At 46.7% G+C, this 19,791-nt stretch overlaps 1 protein-coding gene across 3 annotated transcripts in view; it reads left to right on the top strand.

Moving 5' to 3' along the window:
• Positions 1 to 1,600: 1,600 nt before the first annotated feature.
• The window catches only part of ABCA2 (ATP binding cassette subfamily A member 2), a 103,294-nt gene continuing 85,103 nt past the window's right edge, over positions 1,601 to 19,791 (top strand). Inside the window, exons 1-2 of one of the 3 annotated variants that reach the window (XM_083597103.1) lie at positions 1,601 to 1,712; positions 1,938 to 2,210. In XM_083597103.1, the coding sequence (XP_083453229.1) occupies positions 2,145 to 2,210 (66 nt within the window). In that variant the 5' untranslated portion in view covers positions 1,601 to 1,712; positions 1,938 to 2,144. Of the gene's footprint in view, positions 2,211 to 17,574; positions 17,665 to 19,791 lie in introns of those variants that run through there. The other 2 variants (XM_083597105.1, XM_083597104.1) reach the window with 2 other exon arrangements.

Raw genomic sequence — 19,791 nt, 5'->3', positions numbered from 1 at the left:
AGCCTTCTTTATGGTCCAGCTCTCACTTCCATACATCACTACTGGGAAAACCATAGCTTTAACTACCGGTATACGGACCTTTGTTGGCAAGGTGATGTCTCTACTTTTTAAGATGCTGTCTAGGTTTGTCATTGCTTTTCTCCCAAGAAGCAGGCGTCTTTTAATTTTGTGGCTGCTGTCACCATGGAACCGAAGAAAGTAAAATCTCTCACTGCCTCCATTTCTTCCCATTCTATTTGCCAGGAGGTGTTGGGACCAGCGGCTATTCTCTTAGTTTTTTTGATGTTGAGCTTCAGACCATATTTTGCGCTCTCCTCTTTCACCTTCATTCAGTAGCACCTTAGAGACCAACTAAGTTTGTTCTGGGTCTAAGCTTTCGTGTGCATGCACATTTCTTCAGATACACTGAAACGGAAGTCACCAGACCCTTATATATAGTGGGAGGGTGGGGTGGGGTTTTTCTCAGGAGGGTAGTGGGAGATGGGTGATTGACTCAATGGTTATGGTAAACCTGTTGAAGACTGTTAAGGACTGCAATTAGGCCTACAGGAAAAAGCAAGGGATCGTATGCAGATGACTAGCATATGAGACAGGAATCCAGTATCTCTATTCAGACCAGGTCTCTCCATAGTTTTCAGTTTGGTGATAAGTTGTAATTCAGCAACTTCTCTTTCAGGTCTGTTTCTGAAATTCTTTTGTCATAAGAACCCCAAGTGAATCATGCCCATTCAATGGGTCTACTCTGAGCAACACTATCATGTACCACACACCCAAACCTGCACAGAAGCTTAACTATGGATCTGCACATTAAATTAAAAGCACAAGTCTCTGCTCCCCCCACTGTAACCCTGGAAACTGTACAGTGGTACCTCAGGTTAAGAACTTAATTTGTTCTGGAGGTCCCTTCTTAACCTGAAACTGTTCTTAACCTGAAGCACCACTTTAGCTAATGGGGCCTCCCACTGCTGCTGCGCCGCCGGAGCACGGTTTCTGTTCTCATCCTGAAGCAAAGTTCTTAACCCAAGGTACTATTTATGGGTTAGCAGAGTCTGTAACCTGAAGCGTCTGTAACCTGAGGTACCACTGTATGTGCTTCGTTAAGGATGTTGGGAATTGTAGCTCTGTGGATGGAGAATCTACAGTTCCCAGATTCTTTGGATGGTGATGAGGAGTCCTAGTACTTTATACAGGTGCCGTGGTTCTACCTCAACCACCTAACAAGGTTCTAGCACATTCTTAAATGCGAACCCATTCCCTATTAGGGCAGAAGCTTCCTTGTGCAGCAGCCCACGCCATCAGAATCAGGATGGGTTATTTAATTAGCAGATTAATTGTGACATATAATCTTTCAGGAGAGAGGGAGAAGCGGGCGGCGGAGCAGCGGGTATCTGCAGGAAATGCTTTTTAAACAGGGCTGCAGAGTGAGAGTCAATCTGTTCCTCTCCCGCCACCAGGTCTTTGTCGGGGCGGAGGGGGGGTGACGCCGGCTGGTAATCCATTCGGTGATCCAGGAGCGCAAATCTTCCTTTATCCCTCTCTCCCGGAGTCCGTGCCCCCGCCCAGCTGAGCCGGAGCTGCTGCTGCTGCCTCTTTAAGAGGCCGGGGCCTGGCGCTGGGATAGGGGCGGGCTAAGAGGCTTGCAATGCAGCAGCGGCAGCGGTAGCAGCAGAAAACCGGAGACTGGCAGGCACAGGCAGGCAGATGTGTGCTCGGTAATGAAAAGGGGAGATAGCCAGGGGCCCCGCTTCCTTGGAAAGCGAAATGGACCGGCAGTTTCTCAATTGCATGTTAGCAGGGTTGTCTGTTTGGGTTGTTGTTGTTGCTGCTGCCTTGCACCGGGTTGCAAAAGGCTGATTCCCAGCCCTCCCAGCTCCGCTCCATTTTTTTAAAAAGGGTGCCTGATAATATCCGCTTTCCTTCCCACCCCTGATCTGCAGGAGACAAAGCCGAAAGCTCGCCAGGCCGCCGCTATTGACGCTGAATCAAAAGCCGGCTTTTATTTCAATTTCGGGCGGGGGGAGCCGGGGAGCGTCGGCTCAGAAGACCTCTCGGTAGGCCGGGCTGTGCCCCCAACTTCTCTCCCCACCGATTTGCCTCCGCCGCCCGCAATGCTTTGCAGCTGATGCCTCGCCGGAGCAGCCAAGATGGGGTTTTTGCACCAGTTGTATCTCTTGCTATGGAAGAATGTTACCCTCAAGCGACGGAGTCCGGTTAGTAGAGGGGGGGGCCGGGGGGGTTGCGCGGGGGGAGTTGGCGGAAGGGTTTTCTTTTAGGAGGGGAAGAGTTATCTTCAAAGAGCTGGGACTCGGAATGCTGGTGGGAGTGGGCGGGCAGGATTGGAACTCACCCCCCGCAACACCGTTCCTTTTATTTTTAAGCACCGGGGCTGCAAGACCCCCGGGGGACCGGGTTTGCTTTTTTTTTAAAAAAAGACAATTTTCTACTGGGGTTAGGAAAGACCCTTCCCCTAAAAAAGCCACAACTCCTTTAAGGCCCCAAGTGGGGTAATGGTTAGTTTGATTAGTCTGTGTTTGGGACAGGGGTCTCTCACCTTCCGCCGCCCCCCCCGCCCCCCCCACTTCTGGTTTGACTACAAGAAATGATATTTGTAATGATGCTTCCATTCCTACTCTGTTTGGGGTGCAGGAAAGGCACTCCTGTTTTCTTGATTAAGATGAGAGGGGGTGAAGTGATAGGGGAAGGACCCCCCCCCTTAATTGAGAGGTGGTTAGGAGCTCAGTGCTGTTTTGGGTGTTGGGGGGGTGCTCCTTGCTTCCTCAATAGACCCTGCCCTCCCCACCACTAATTTTTAGTAATTTCTTGCAGTTGTTGCAGATTAACCTGCAAAAGGTTGGTGAGGTTGAATCTTCCAGTTTCAGAATGTGGTCATTCAACATTGCATCCACATCTGGGGTGTGATTTCTCCTTGCTTCCCCCCCCCCCACCACCACACACTTTTCACCTCCTAAATGTGAGGCAGAAAGGTGAACAGGGCTGAAGAAAGCATTTCCTTGCACCACACATTGTTAACCTGTGGAACAGCTTGCCCCATGGTGCTTACGTGGCTCAAAAGAAGGGATAGATGGGGTTATTTTGGGGAGGGGTATCTACTAACTGCACAGTTCAAAATATATCTCTCTTAAAATATTTGTGGGTTAAAAAATAAAAATAAACATCGGATCCAAACATTTTTACCCCACTCTCCTACGTAAAAGGTACGCGAAGCATTTAATGGGTGCATTCCAGTTACTTAGCTCAGTTGGTTAGAGCGTGGGGCTGATGATGCCAAGGTTGTAGGTTTGATCCTCATATGGGAAAGCTGCATATTCCTGCATTACGGGGTTGGACTAGATGATCCTCGGCATCCCTTCCAAATCTAGGAATCTTCTTATTTTTGGGGCAGTGCCACCCCTGTGTGTGTGGAGAGAATAAGTTTTAATTTTTTAGGAAGGCTGTAGGGCTGCCCTATAACATTTTGCCTCCTTAAAGAGTCTGGGCTACGCTAGGCAGTGTCTGAATGGAGCTCTTTGGGTCCCTTATATTGTCTTGGAGAATACTGGGGTGCACCATTCAGATAGCTTCACTGACACCTTTAAAATTTGGGTCATTTTAGGAGGATGGAGGCTAAGGTGAGATTTAAATCCAGTTTCCCCCCTGGACTGGGTCTATATTTAGACTCGCTGGCATGCAGAACTCCTTGCCACAGGAATTCTTGATTGCTTGTAAAATTCATGTTCTTCTTTAAATAAAGGTTAAAAGGAATAGTCATATCTGCAGCCGCTGGCTATGATAACCTTCCAGCCTCCTTTACCAGAGAGAGTAAATTTTCTAGTTACTAGTTGCTGGGCATCCACAGCAGCATGGGATGGATATTCCCATCATGCTTTGCTTGTGAGCCTCCCTGGGGCATTTGATTGGCCAGTGTTTGTTGGCAGAATACCGATCAGATGGACTGCTGATCTGGCTTAAGAGTGCCTTTTTTTTTAAATGAGGGATATATAATTCTCCCTCTTTCGTTTACAACTCAGAGTTGCCTGGCCTTCTAAATATTAAAAATATAAAAATATGGAGGCATAGGTTCTGTGGTTTCCTTTCCAAAAGTGAAGCACAACCAGCCCAGATCCCAGGCAGTTGCCCTGTCCCTAGACAGAGCAGGATAGCGCAAGGCTATGGAAATTTTCCTGTGGCATGCCATGGCCGCCTTGGTTGAGATTTTGGCTGCGATCTGTTTCCCTCCCTCTGCCGGCACAGCGGCCTGGTGGCTGCTTGGCCTCCAAAGCCTGGCAGGTGGTCTATTTATAAACAATATAGGATAAAGAGTGGGGGCAGGGAGGTTGCTAGCACCCATCCATCTATCCCAGTCTCTGCTGTGGGCACCACCTTTGCAAAAAAGCTCCTGCAGCTCTCACCTGTGCGTAGCCATGGTGCAGGTGTGCCCCTCCTCAGATTATCAACATCCTCTTCCATATGTTGTTTGGAGAGAAATACTTTCTGTTGCTGCACAGATCGGGCTGGCTGTGACCAGCTGTGGGTCCCTGCTCTGGGGCGCCTCTTAACTGACTCATCTCCCACGTGCCACCTGCCCAAGCAGCCAGGTCTCATTGCTCCGCCACTTTCCCCCCCAAATTCCCTGACTGTGACAATCTTATGTGGGTCAGGTCTGTCTCCCTCCCTCCCTCCCTCCCTTTCCATTTATTTTTTAAAGTCTCTTCTTTCCCTACTTGTCAAACCATCCAGTGCAGCTTTGCTTGATGTTATATATGAGAAAGATTGAGAGAGGGGTGGGAAATGATTGGGGCTTTATCTTGACCCTTGCTAGATTCGTCCTTCCTTTTGCTGCCACACCACCAAGTGTATGGATTCATTTTGAGAAGGGGGGGGGTCTATCTTGTCCCACAATACTTTAGCCGGCAACCAGATTTGCTGGAAGGCTGTTTTGAGAAGGGGGGATTGTGGGAAGTGGGGTGGGGGAAACGAGGGACAAAGCCCTTCTCAAACCACCCCCTGGCAAAGTAGCCTGCTGAGGCTGCCACTTTTCATATTTACGTTGATACCTCTGAGTTGGCACCACCAACGCCTTTTAAAGGGGCTGGATTTGTCTGAAGAGTTTCTGACCTTCCATTTGATCCAAAGTATGGGGGTCTCAGGGGTTAGGAAGAGGAGCTCTGTGCATCTGCACTGGGCACTCGAATAACAGGCCAGGGCTCAGCCTTGGTATTTAAAAAGAGATTCTAAAACTCAGGTGTTGGCCTTTCTTCCAGTGGTTTCTACCTGCATCCTGTATGAGTCTGGGGTATTGCCACATTTCCTAGTTCAGCTCTCTTGTCACTGCACTGGAATCCTCTCCTGAAGCAAGGCAGCAAGGGGCATTGATTTTCCTTTCTTCCCTTTAATATATGTGCATTCTAATGAAGGACTTTTGCAGGATGAACCCAGATCTTCCTAGGTAGCCAGTGTAATATTTTGCTTCTGGGGTGATTAACTCTGCGGAGAGCTTGTTAACAAAACAAAAGTAGACTGGGGGTAGGCCCTCAGGGTTGGAATCTGTTTCTGGGGCATGGGTGGTACAGAGAAAGTACCTCTGAGCATGTTCTGAGTACCTTGGTTTTGTCGTTGAATAACTCCACACGGCTAGAATGTGGAAATGGTGCTTGTGAGTCTGACTGCGGCTTCCAGGAGGGTTTGATCATATATAATTGTAGAGTTGTAGAGGGACCATGAGGGCAATCTAGTCCAACCCACAGCAATGCAGGAATCTTTTTGTCCAGTGTGGGGCTCAGACCCACAACTCTGATACTACGTCTCATGCTCTACTGACTGAACTATTCCCATAATTTATTCTCTTGGAATAAACCAGTGGTCATAACTGCCCAGTGATGGTTCAAGCTTGCCCATGTTGTTAGGTAAAGAGGCATCACCGAAAGAGGCTCAGTTGCTGCTTCAGCTAAGAATACTTGGTGGCCTTGTTGCCCAGAGATCTGATTTCTTATGATTTTTGACTTCTTCATAAACGATCCAGAGTTAGGGGTGAGCAGTGCAGTGGCCAGGTTTCCTGGTGGTACCAAATAGTTCGTGGTGGTTAAAGCAAAAAGGAATTGTGAGGTGGTCTTATCTCTCGAAACTGGGTGAATGAGTAGTAGAATGGCAAAGGCAATTCATTGTAAGCAAATGTAAAGTGATGCACATTAAGACGCACAAAAAATCCCTAATTTCACATACGCACTTGTGGGGTCTGAACTGGTGGTGACTGACCAGGAACGAGACCTGCCAGTATCAGAATTATATAAATCTATATAATTGCACTTGGAATGCTGCATACAGTTCTGGTTGCCCTGCATAAAAAATGAGATTGTAGGTGCAGGAAAGAGCGAGCAAAATGATTCAGGGGAATGTTTGGCGCTTTTCGGTTTAGGTGTGGGGTGTAGAATGTTGAGTAAGCCTGCGGTGGAGGGTTGGAGGTGCATGATGTAAGTAAAACGATGCGTTGTGTGGAGAAAGCCAAGAGGGATAATATTAAAACCTACCTGGGGCATCCATGAAATCAATTAGCAGTCAATTCAGGATAGGTGAGAGGAAGTTTCTCTTCACACAACACATAACTACAACTACAAGTAGAATGCAAAGATGCCCTTTTGCCCACATTGTGTGTTTTTGTGTGTGTGGCAAGGTGTATTTACCAGCGTTAGCTGCAGTGTAGAAATTGAGCCTTCCTGTGCAACACATTGCCTTTGTGGGTGCAACAGGGGCCTACTTCTATATTGGGTTTTCTGCCTATTGGTAGGTTTTTATTCTGTTTGCTGACTTGGTGCGTTATTGCATCCGCGAGAGGTGGTGAGCTCTCCTTCCGTGGAGGTTTTTAAGCAGAGGTTTGATGGCCACCTGCCATGCAAGATCTAGTCTGCATTGCAGGGGGTTGAACTGATGACCTTCAGGGTACCTTCCAACTCTACAGTTCTGTGCTTCTGTTCTTCCTCCCTCCTGCGGTTTCCTGGAACTGGCATTAAGAAGCGCTACTGCAGGGGTCAGCAAACTTTTTCAGCAGGGGGGGCGGTCCACTCTCCCTCAGACCTTGTGGGGGGCCGGACTATATTTGGTGGGGGGGAATGAAGGAATTCCTATGCCCCACAAATAACCCAGAGGTGCATTTTAAATAAAAGGACACATTCTACTCATGTAAAAACATGCTGATTCCCGGACCGTCCGTGGGCCGGATTTAGAAGGCAATTGGGCCACATCCAGCCCATGGGCCTTAGTTTGCCTACCCGTGTGCTACTGCCTCTGACTTCAGAGGCAGAGCACAGCTATTGTGGCTGGAAGCCATGGCTAGGCTTCTCAGTGAAATTGTGCAATCCTCTCTTACAACCATCTGAATTGGTGGCCTTCACTGCTTCCTATGGGAGTTCCATCGTTTAACTATGTGCTGCGTGAAGAAGTCCTTTCTTTTTCCTGTCCAAGATTCAGTTGCTTCATTGGATGTCCCTGAGTTCCAGCGTTAGGAGAGATGGAGAAAAACTCCCTTCTAGCTCCCCACTTTTTCATACGAATGCTTATTTGTATTCATCTGTCTTGTGTTTTCTGGACCTGGCTTTGCTTGCTTGATTTTTCCTTAGCTAAAAAGGCCCAAATTTTGTAACCTTTCCTCTTCGGGGAGTTATTTCTGCCCCTCAGATCATTTGGGCTGCCCTTTTCTGCACCTTTTCCAGCTCTGTGGTGTCTACAAATCCAGCTAATTCATCTGGGGGGGGGGGTGTGAGATTTCAGTTTGGTTTATGTGCTAATTAATTTCTGTGTGAGATATTTTTGTTGGTTCCGCTAGCAAACATGTGTGGTGGAGTTAGCATTGCAGGGTTGGGCACTAGCCAAGTAACAGCTACACCCCAGCAAGGGGGGGGGGACTTTTTTGCAAGAGTCCCTGGGATCTGCTTCAAAGAGCGCACTGACCCCTTGAGAGACAACACTGACCCCCAGGGAGTGGGACCTCTTGCAAGGGTCCTCCAAGCATGAGTGAAGAGTGTTATGCAGCAGCAAAAAAGCCAGTGCTATTCAAGGCTGCATCAATAGAAGTCTAGAACCCAGGACAAGGGAACTAATAGCACTGCTCTATTCTGCCTTGGCCGGATCACACCTGGAGTTCTGTGTCCAGTTCTGGGCGCCACAGTTTACGAAGGATATTGACAAGGTGGGCAGAGGAGGGAGGCCAGGATAACCAAGGGTCTGGAAACCAAGCCTTAAGAGCCACGGTTGAGGGAGTTGGATATGTTTAGTCTGGAGAAGAGGATAGCCATCTTCTAATACCTGAAGGACTGTCACATAGATGATGGCGCAAGCCTGTCTTCTTTTGCTACAGAGGTTAGGACCTGAACCAGTGGATTCAAATTAGAAGGAAGGCAATTCCGGTTAAACAGTAGGAAGAACTTTACTACAGTAAGAGCTGTCTGACTTTGGACTCCCTTGGAAGATAATGGCCTCGTCTTCATGGGAGGTTTTTAGAGGTTGTCAGTGATTCTTTGGCTGTGAATTCTTGCATTGCAAGGGGTTGGACTAGATGACTCTGTGGGTGCCATCCAACTCTACACGACTGTATGGAATGCTGGAGCCACCACTGGAAAGGAGCCAGTATGCCCTGAGAGCAGGTGAATGTAATGGGGGCCTTCTCGAGAGAGTGCCTGGTTGCAGCGGGGGGGGGGGGGAGTCCAGTCTGAGCTTCTGATGCCTTTTGAAGGGAGCACCTAGGGCCTTGCCCAGCCTGGCCCTGCATCCCAGAGGTGAGATGGCTGTGACCTTGCTGTGCTGTCGCTGTTTGTGCTGCCTCCTCTCCCAGAAGGACCCTGGGGCTTCACTCCACAGTGGATTCAGCCACGCATCCTGCTGCGACAGCCGTGTCCTCTCTCTCTCCTCCAGCACCGAGGTGCAGCACTGAATGCATCAGGACAGGACAGGCTGCAGCAGCAACAGCCAGGCCACACAGCAGCTTCAGCTTGGAGACTTTTCAGGGGTTTCTTTATACCTGAGAAATCAGGGAGTCAGGATTTAAGTGCAAGAAGAGGCTGTAGTAGTAGTAGTAGTAGTAATGGAATAATATTTTTTTAAAGAATTTTTATATTGCTGTTTCAGAAAATACCAAAGAAGTTTACATTAGAGCAGCAAAAAAGTTCAAATAAAAGCAAAAGGTCTTAATAACACCAAGGGCGATGGCAGAGGTTGGGTGGCTATCTGCCAGGGATTCTTTAGTTGTGGTTTCTGCATTGCAGGGGGGTTGGGCTAGATGGCCCTTTGGGTCCCTTCCAACGCTACGATTCTGTGATTTTAGGAGCCTGCAGTAGTGGGTCAAGGGGAAGAACGCTGGTTGAATAGAGGATGTTTTAGTGGGTGCTGGCTGAATCCCAGTACAGAGTATGTTCTGTGTGGCAGGGGCCACAAAAGACAAGGCCCTTCTCCAGCTTCCCACCCAGTGGACATCTGCTTAGGCGCAGTCAAGGAGGGCATCTGCAGACCGTAGTGGATAATTTAGTCTTCCCCTCCCTCACTGCTCCTACTCTCCAGAAGTTCACAGCAACATGCAGAAAAGCAGGGACATGCTGAGAGGTGTCCCTGGAGACCAGAGAGCGACTGGAGGCTCAGGGAGCTAAGTGGGGCTATGCTGAGTTTGGTCTGGAGGCTGTAGCAGCTGGTACAAAATGCAGAGGCAAGGTTGATTGTGGGGCCCTACTATCACCAGCATAATAAACCATTGCTTGTGGATTTTCAGTGGCTGCCAATTTGCGACCGGGCCAAGTTCAAGGTGTTGTAACTAACATAAAAGGCCCTAAACAAATCAGGTTGCTTGAGAGAGAGCCTTATCCCTTTATGCACCCAGTGAATGGCTGTGGTCTGTGGGAGAGTCTCTCCTGTAAGCTCCAAAGACCTCAGGAGCCGACTTCGCAGTAGCTTGGAGCAGGGCTTTTAGTGTGGCTGCCCCTGTCCTGTGGAATGGCATTCCTGTTTGAGATACTGCAGGTGCCCACTATCTGCACTCTCTAGAAGAAGTGGGACAGATTTTTGTTCCATCAGGTTTTCATGCCAGCTGCATGAATGGGTCTTCACCATGAGTGTCCTCTGGTTATGGTTTTAGCCTTGGTTGAAATGTATTTGTTCTTGTGTTTTTAACTGTTTTTAATAATCCCATGTGTTAATTCAGGCATGTCCTAATCCGGCCCGCCAGTCGATTTAATCTAGCCCCCGTGGCAGTCTACCTCCTGGGGTAAAATCCTAAAAAAAGCTTAAGAACGTTGGTCGGCCCTCATGCATGTTCACTTCATCAAATCTGGCCCTCTTTGAAAAAAGTTTGGGCACCCCTGTGTTAATTACATTGAGAAGTTTAGAAAGCCATTATTAAATTAATTGTAACAATAGCTTTTAACAGGAGCTACAAGGAATGGCAAATGTGCCTTCTTGACTCTTAAAATCCCTTTCTCTCCATAAAAATAGTAATCAGCTATATCCCTGACCTTGCCAATGGCCCCACACACTCCCACTTTTAAAGTGGGGGGCGGCACTATGAAAAGATACGTATTTCAAACTCTAAGATTAAGGAGTTTCTGCACCATCTGCTTTTGACTTTGATAGGGGAAGCTGAGAGCAGGGTCTTGGTACAAACAGCCACCCCACTCAGTGTTCTCCTCCTTCTTCTTCTGTTCTTACAAAGCCTGTTTTTATTCCAATAGTCAGAGTTTGATAAGCTGGTGCTAGATGTTTAATAAGCTTGGGACCCAGGACCATGACACAGATTGGTTTTGAAAATGTGCATTTGCTGGTTTAGATGAAAAAATAGGTTGAATTTTGGGGAGGGGGATAAAACCAAGATTTGGCTAGCAGAGCTTACTCTGATGAGATGCCAAGAGGATTTTCTGGACCCAGTATGCTGTATGTGGTGGATTGGACCCCCTGCCCCGCGGTCACTCTTTTAGCCAGAACTACTAGTTACATCTACAGACTTCCTCTGGGCAATCCAGAGGTCTCAGTGGGCATCACTTTTCATTTGCAATGCATCTAGTTACCCTGGAAGCATCTCACAGATGCCCACCCAACCTCTGTTCAAAAGCTTCTAATGAGGGAGAGTTTACCACCTTCAAAGCATCAGAAAGTTCTTTCTAACATTTAGTCAGAATCTCTTTTCTTGTAATTTGAATCCATTGGTTCGGGTCATACCCACCGGAGCACCAGGAAACTAGCTTGCTCCATCTTCCATGTGACAACCTTTCAGATATTTGGAAATGGCTAGCATATCACCTCTCAGTCTCCCGTTTTCCTGGCTAAACAGACCCAGCTGCCTTGACTGTTCCTCTTAAGACTTTGTCTCTAGACCCTTGATCATCTTGGTTGCCTTCCTCTGCACACCTTCCAGCTTGTCAATATCCTCCTTAAACTGTGGTGCTCAGAACCAGACACAGGACTGCAGGTGGGCCTGACCAAGGTGGAAGAAGGTGATACTATTTCTTCCCTTGGAAGTATTTGCTTCCTACCTGAACGTACTTATATATTGAACCTGGGGTCCTTTGCATGCAAATTGTATGCTCTTCCAATGCACTTTGGCCCTTATACGTCCATGTATGTTGCACTTTGGCCCTTGCACATCCATGTATTTTGTGTGTTGCTGTTTTGCATGCACCCTCTGAAAAGTGCCCTAGAAATAAATAGCAAAGATGGTAGAGATTTGAAAGCATTCACCAGCTTGAAATGAGTCCCTTTGTTTGGTTATTGTTTTTATGAAGGTGTGTGTGCGGGTGTTTGCTAAAGTTGGCTTGGCAGCAAGGACAAAAGAGGATTTGTTTTTACTTGAGGCAGCAGTAACTGCAGCAATGGGTCCTGCCCAGTTCTGCCTGGGCAGCTCGTGTGGGTTGTTAAAGGCACACTGTGTGTTTGTTCCGTGGGCTCTCTTCCCAGTCAGAAAGCCGAAAGCATGAGGCTTTGAAGCCATTAAGTGGAGTTCCTCTGTGTGGTCACTGCCTGGTGAATTGTTATTTATTTAAGGGGTGTTCGAAATTAGCCAGCGCCAGGTGCATTTGCGACAAAGTGAAGATGCCTGGGTGTCAGGATGGTGCCTGACATCTCCACCATCTGGGGATCATTGGATCTGGACTGTTTCCAAACACTAGCGGCACATGCTGTAGAATTCTATCAGTTCTATTTTATCTGCACAATCAGAATGAATTTTTGGAACCAAAATGCTTTTTCCGTGCAGCCTGAGCAGGAGCAATCACCATTAAGAAAAAGAGGTTGAAATAGGCCAATATATATGCAGACTGGCCCTGGATCAAGTGACTTTTCTTTAAGTTCTCAAAGTTCTCAGCCTAGCTCAAGGTTGTCATCTGAACTAGCCACGTGTTTAACTCAGTACACCGAGCATCAGAAACAGCTCTCTGCCCTGAGGAGCATCCAATCTAAGCTCTGGTTTGAGGTGGGGGCAGGTGGGGAAAGTGCAAAGTTGTGTTTCATCTGAGGGTGATGAATATGGGATTAATTCATTGGTCCCCTAACGTTTTCAGGCCATCAGCCTCTTGGTTCCATGAACTCATCCCTAATGTCCCCTACTTTATAAAAAGCGTTGTTCAGAATACAGTCGTACATTGGTTGACGAACGCCTAGCGACTCAAACGTTTTGGCTCCTGAACGCCGCAAACCCAGAAGCAAGTGTTCCGGTTTGCGAACTTTCTTTGGAACCCGAATGTCTGACATGTTGGTTTCCAAACGTTTTGGAAGTTGAACGGACTTCTGGAACAGATTCCGTTCGACTTCCGAGGTACGACCTTGCCTCTTAGCCCCTCACTCCCCCCCCCCCCGCAATTATTCCCCTGCCCACTTTGGAAAGCACTGGATTAACATATGTACAGTAACTGTCTTTAACCAGATCAAGCCAGTTCACTTCTTTAGCCTGGTATTTTGTACCCTGACTGGCTGTGACATTCCAGGGCTACAGGCAGAGAAGGGTCTCTCCCCCCCCCCCCCCCGTCCAATCTTTTTACCTGGAGTTGCCAGGAATTGAAACAGGGACCGTCTGCTTGCACAACAGGTGGTCTGCCACTGAGCTACAAGCCAACTTCCTTACGACCACATTTAAAAGGGGGGGGTTGAAGCAGGGGAAACAGTGGCGAACCATTTCTGGTCAGTGCACAACTGGGGCAGATAGCTGGTTCATTCTCTCTTTTCCCTTGCAACCCGCTTCCCCAATTGCAGGAGCAAGTCACACCAGCGCTGGGCCCTATTGCAGTCTGAATGGTTTGACTTCCCTTGCTGGTAATGAGACAGAAGGTTGAAGGCAGTTTTAAAAACAAACAAACAAAGGAATTTATTCATAACTCTTGGAGAGTTGATTGTACCAATACTTGGTCCCTGTGAAATAGAGGCACTGAGTTCTGTGTGGCAAATGTGTGTGATGTCACACGTGCGACATGTGTGATGTCACACACATCAGAAGGAGGCTGTGAGGCCCAACAAGTCCCTCTGCTGCAGCGGGAAGGCCTGACAGGGCCCGGCACCTCAAGATTGGGGGGGGGGCTCAACCCTGTCCCAACATACTGGGGGGACTGAGCTGTCCTCAGCCCCCTAGAGTTGGCCTGTATGCTGTGAAATGCCTTTAGGGCTCCAACTGAACTTGCTTTATTAAATTGCTAGTGACACCCTTCTTGAGTTCAGCTGAAGTTGGTAGTCAGAGGGGCTAGAGAACATTTCCTGGATGGTTTTGAAGACTGGAAAGCAGTGCACAGGGCTGACCTGTGGGCTCTGGAGTAGGGGAAGCTGCCTTATACCAAGTCTGACCAATAGTTTACCGTGTGCACCAACTGCCAGTGATTCTTAAAAGGTTTCAGGCAGGGTTCTCTCCCAGCCTGGAAATGACTGGGGTTGAAGCTGTAACCTCCTGCATGCAAATCAAATGTTCTACCACTGTACCACCGAGCTGCAGCTCAGGTTTTGGGTTACTGGGCAGGTAGCTGGAGGCGCTGTTTTGGAAGAGAAAATCCTTAAGCTGCATTTCCCCACCGGGGTCTACTTCTCACAAAACCTTTGTTTAGGCTGAATTCTTCTTGGGACATGCAGCATCACCACCACCACCACATACACAAGAATCCTTGCATGTAGAAAATTAGCATTTAAGGGGAAATGGATTGCATCCAGTGTTAGTCCTCCGAGTAGACCCATTGGAGTTTATGGATGTGACTAACTGAGGATGTGACAACTGAATGTTTCCATTCTTTTTTATGTATATGAAGAAGTATTCCATTGTGTGAACCCCTACCTAAGAACAGAGCCTGGCTGGATCAAGCCACTAGATGAGTATCTTGTTCCCGCAGTTGCTAACCAGATGTTCCAATGGCAAGTCCACAAGCAGGACCTGAGTGGGACAGCAGTGCACTTCCCACTGATGTCCATTCCCCGTCTGCAGTCTGAAATGGCGTGACTCAGGCCACAATCACACCATGTACATAATGCACTATGTTGCCCCTTTAAACAGCCATGGCTTCTCCCAAAGAATTCTGGGAGCTGTAGTTTGTTGAAAGTGCTGAGAGTTCTTGGGCGACACCTATTCTGTTCCCAGAGCTACACTATTCTTCCGAACTGGAGTCACCAAACAACTCTCAGCACCCTTAACAAACTGCAGTTCCCATAATTTTTTGGGAGAAACCATGGCTGTTTAAAGTGGTATCATAATGCTTTGTGAATGTGGTCCCAGAGGGGAGTATAGTCAACTGAGTGCTGCTCATTGAAATTTAATGGATCCAAGTTGGCCATGCCCATTACTCAAGAGGTTTGCTCTTGAGTAGGACTCGCACTGTTTGGGCCAACCGCTTTCTGCTTTTGCACAAAAGAGCCATTAACTTTTATTACCGTATTGGCCCAAATATAAGCCGCACCCAAATATAAGCCGCACCTTTAAAATTGCGGGTGGAGAGGAGGGAAGAGAAAAAATACCCAAACTACTGGTGCTGTTTGCCCCATACTCCTAGCTGCATACTGTAAGGTTGCGAATATAAGCTGCATTTTAACTTTCCATGGTCAGAATTTGGGGGGAAAGTGAGGCTATAAGCCAGGCCAATACAGCATTTTAAAAACCCGAACTGTTTCTAGGTCAGGGTTCCAGCTAAAAGGCATTGAACACCTGACTTGTTCAGAGGAACAGGTGGCCTAGGGTGGGCACCACTCTCCCCATGCTGTTCCCATGGAGATGTGAGAGGGTGTTTGGGGAAAAACTGTCACTTAGTAGATGTCCATCTCTTCTCCTCCTCCCTTCTGTGTGGGAGCTTTGAAACCATTTCTGCACCTCCCAAGAAAAGTGGAACAGGTGCCAACTCTGGGCGTTGGTTGAGGGAGCAAAGGTGATGTTGTTTTGATAGGAGGGGGGTTTCCCTGGGCGTGAACTGGCTTAGGAACAAGGAAGGGAATGTTTATCACAGCCCTGTCTGCAAGCGAAACGGGGTGAAAAGCCATGCTCATATTGCAAAAGGGCAACCTTTCTCCGAGTAGAGGTGACATATTGAAAATCAGGCATTTGCCTTTGCCATGCATGTAACATCCACTAGAAAATACTTAAACGGAAACAAAAACCACTCAGCTGGATGAGACCAGCATATCTTGTTTCTCACTGCTATGAACTTTGAACCTCTGGGGAGCCCAGAAGCAGAGCAAAAAAGGCATCATCTCTTTTCTTGCTGTTACCCTTCTGCAGCTGGCATTCTGAAGTAGACCACCTCTGAACCTGGAAGTCTCATTTTCTCATCACAGCTATTTTCTTGTCTGTATCATTCTTTATTGAATTTATATCTCACCTTTGCTCCTCTTGAAGGCACACAACTATTACAAAGCAAAGACAAAGCAAAATCATTCTAAAACAGATCAAGAGGTTCTAAAAGCAGTTACAGAAATCAGGGTTGGCTGGAACATGCTTTTTCAGCTACCAAATGCCTGGGAGTGTTTTTAACACTCCACTCCTGGAAGTTAATAATGATGGGGACAGACGCGCAGATCTCATTAGGAGAGGGCATTCCACAACAGGGGAGCCACCACTGAACAGGCCCTGTCATGGGTCAGTGACAACCTGGCAGCCTCCAGTGGTAACCACCAACAAGGCCTCATCTGCTGATTGAAGGGTCCAAGGCAGTTGGTATTGAGAAAAGTGCTCTTTTAGGTATCGCTACAGATAAAGACTTCCTCCTCGGTTTGAATGTGTCCCGCTCCTTTGCCAAAGCAGTGTGTTCCGTAAGAGAATTGACTGGAAAGGTCTTTCTCTTGGTTTGCCCTAAATCTACTGCAGGTAAATCTTTCTGGTGCTGAGCCACTAGTTACAGTATTGCAAGTTTCCCCAGGTGGATCTGTCTGGCCCTTGATGGGGGACGAATGCAGAGCTAGATGAGCTTTTGCTTTAATTCCAGTGAATTACAGTACTACTATTATTATTTAACCACAGAGCCACCCTACCTCCTGTAGCCTCAGAAGGGGAGGGGGAGGCAGAGGAAATATCCCAAATCCTGCTATTTTCCTCCCCACCTTTCATTTTTTGTTTTGTCTTCAGAAATAGAATCCTGTCTAGAAGGGTTTCATCCTGCACCACCTATAGGGTTGACAACTTTTTACTGACCACTGCTCCTCTGTAGTTAATCAGACCTCCATCTACAGCCTTTATCCAGGCATGGTGGCATCTCTCTATGTGCCAAGAACAGCTTCACCTGATTTTGCACAATTCAAGCAGCTGTTGCAGGCACAAGAACAAGCCTGGTCAGTAATTCTTTTGGTCAGTTGGCAACCGTGCCCACCTCTCTTTTCTGCCCTCCTTTTTTTGCCTTATAGATTTTTTTGGTAGTCTAATACCAACTTGACACACCATGTGATTTTGTTCGTGTGTGTGGTTGTGTTGTTGGTGATGAGTGTTGTGTGCTTCTGCTGCTTGCAATTCTAAACCGGATTCTGTTGCTATGGAAACGCAGCAAAGAATATCTTCTTTATAAGGCTGGGGCTTGTTTTGCAGTGGGAGCCAGCAAGAAAAAGGGACGGGTTGGGGGGGGGGGAGACTGGTGGGATGGGGAAGAAAACAGGGTCAAGAGTTGCTGTGACCTGAAACAGACACTTTTTTTGTCTGGAAGGTGTATTTGTGTCCATTCCCTGCCAAAACAGTTTCACTTGAACATAGACAGCAATTATCAAAGTTAATCAATAAGATGATGGAAAATTCTTAGCTTTGGGTTTATGCAAAGCTCTACTTTTTCACATTTAAAAAAAAATATATGAAAAAGTTTCCATTCTCCCTCCCCCCTGGTTTGGGTCCTTGTAGTGCAGTTTTTTGGGGGGTGTCAAAGAAGCCCCATTCCAAACAAACAAACAAACCCCAACCAGACAAAGATCCCAAACACATCTAAATTCTAAAAACACACCTTATGTGTTTGTTTTTAGAAGTAAAATATTTATGGAAAGAACTGCACAATGTGGTGTTTTTCTTTTGTTAAAGCAGCCTTTATGAAAACTTGACACACATTTTGAAGGTGGCCTACTTGTTCGTTCTCTCTCTCTCTCTCTCTCTCTCTCTCTCTCTCTCTCTCTCTCTCTCTTGGTGCAGTGAAATGGTCTTTGTGGAGAATTGACATGTTTTCAAACATGGGTCCTAAACTGGTGATCTTTCCATGTAGATTTATGGGGTGGGTGGGTATTTGTACATATGCGTGTATCCACAAGTCCAGTTTTACCACATGGCTTTTGAAGGCTGGATTTGCCTCAAGGTTGGGAATGTGGTTGGGAACGATTGCTCCTCTTCACAGTTTTTTTTCTTCTCCCCATCAATGCTTGTGATAAGCCAGTCCTCAGGCATCCATTTTAAGGTGTAAAAATCATGTGAAATTAAACACATTCATGTGCTGCGACACGGTTTCCATATCCTGTGGAAATATTGCCTTGTGGTTTCTTCGCCGTTTTGGTTGCCACTTCAAAAATCGTACCTGAATCCTCCGCATTAAGAATGCCACAGATTTAAAACTGATTTAATAGTCATTTATTCTTCTGTGAGAACTATAGCTTTTTTGGGGGGGTGGGGGAGAGAGATTTCTGCCAGAAGAGTCTCAGCAGCCTTATCACCAGGGTTGCTTTTTACATTCCCAGAATCCTTTGGGATGGAAGCCATGTTTTCCTCCCTCTTTTTAAATATGAAAAGTGCCATTGGAGCTGGCAAGGCATCTTTTGTGACCATTTGGGCAACTTGTTTTTCACTGCCCATGGCAGCCATTTCGTGCTGGCACCCACACCACTTTTATCAATACATGAGTACTGGCATCTCAAACCCCGACTCCCCCCAAAAAGCATAGGGAGCCTAGTATAAAAAGTACCAGCTGCACATAACTTTACCCATAACAACTACTTGTATTTTAATAGATTTGTTTGTGCCTAGTGCTTTGCCAGCAGAATTTTATCATGTGCTCGTTAAAGGGTTGACATAGTAAAAGCGGGAAATGTTGTATCAATATATTTAGTTATATATGGACGGGGTCAGATAATAAAGTTGTTGTGAAGAAGACATAAATGATATTGGGCAATGTGAACCATAAATAGCTTTCTGTATAAACTGTTGCTTCATATAAACATGGTTTAAATTACTCATGCATCTGTGCTTAACAAATCTCCCCATAGTCGTTAGATCCAGCAAATTGTTATAAACTTAAATCTATATTTTTCTTTTCTTCCTGTATTGGGGGGGGGGGTAAGCGATAAAAGCTTAAATTGTTTTAATTCTCTAGATGTGTTAAATTTTTCCTTCTCTGAATCTCAGATAAATTATGTCAGTCCTAAGCACTTCATTTCTCTTTTCACTTCCATGTAACTGGAATTTTTCAAGTACTGAGTTGATATTATTAAATGCTCAGCAGGGTTATCTCTGTTCCTTGCTAGGATGTTGCAAGGAATAGAGATATGTGATATGAGGCCATGATTATCCCCATATCACAGCTGAGGCTGACCCAAGAGGGGTTTGTGCCAGCAAACACACAGAGTCAAGGCCTTTGCAGGTCATACTGCTTTGCAACTCCAGCTCTGGGGATGCAGATCAAACCTTGCTTGCCACGTTGCAGTATATGGCAGATGACCCCATGGGAACTGTAACTACGTACACTCTGGGAAGTGTGCAGTTGGTTGGTTGATTTTGTTTATACCCCACCTTTTTCCAAGAACCAGGTCTCAAGGAGGCTTACAAAGAATTAAAACGAGCATGGCTAAAACACAGAAAGCCAGAAACATATAAAAGATGGTTGTTTAAAAGTAATTAAGCTACAGTGAAAGTAACATAATGTAAAGCCTGCCCCCCACAAACCTACAGTGGTACCTCTGGTTACGTACTCAATTCGTTCCGGAGGTCCGTTCTTAATCTGAAACTGTTCTTAACCTGAGGTACCACTTTAGCTAATGGGGCCTCCTGCTGCCACCACGCCGCTGGAGCACGATTTCTGTTCTCATCCTGAAGCAAAGTTCTTAACCCAAGGTATTATTTCTGGGTTAGCAGAGTCTGTAACCTGAAGCATATGTAACCCAAGGTACCACTGTATTAAAATACAGATAGTGAAAACAAGTGGTGGACATTGCTTTAGTGACCATCTGCAACAACCAACATAATCCGCTCCAGATGAATGTTTATTTATTATTTATTCATTGCATTTATAACCTCCTCTTTCTCCAAGGAGCTCAAGTTGGCGTACATGGTCCTTCCCCTCCTTGTTTAATCCCCCAACAACCCTGTGAGGTGAGTTAGACTGAGAGGTGGTGGCCGGCCCAAGGCTACCCAGTCAG

Source organism: Podarcis filfolensis, assembly GCF_964270895.1.
Source record: "Podarcis filfolensis genome assembly, chromosome: Z".
Taxonomy (NCBI): domain Eukaryota; kingdom Metazoa; phylum Chordata; class Lepidosauria; order Squamata; family Lacertidae; genus Podarcis; species Podarcis filfolensis.
Note: the sequence above shows the minus strand (reverse complement) of the source record. Positions and strands in the feature narration are given on the sequence as shown.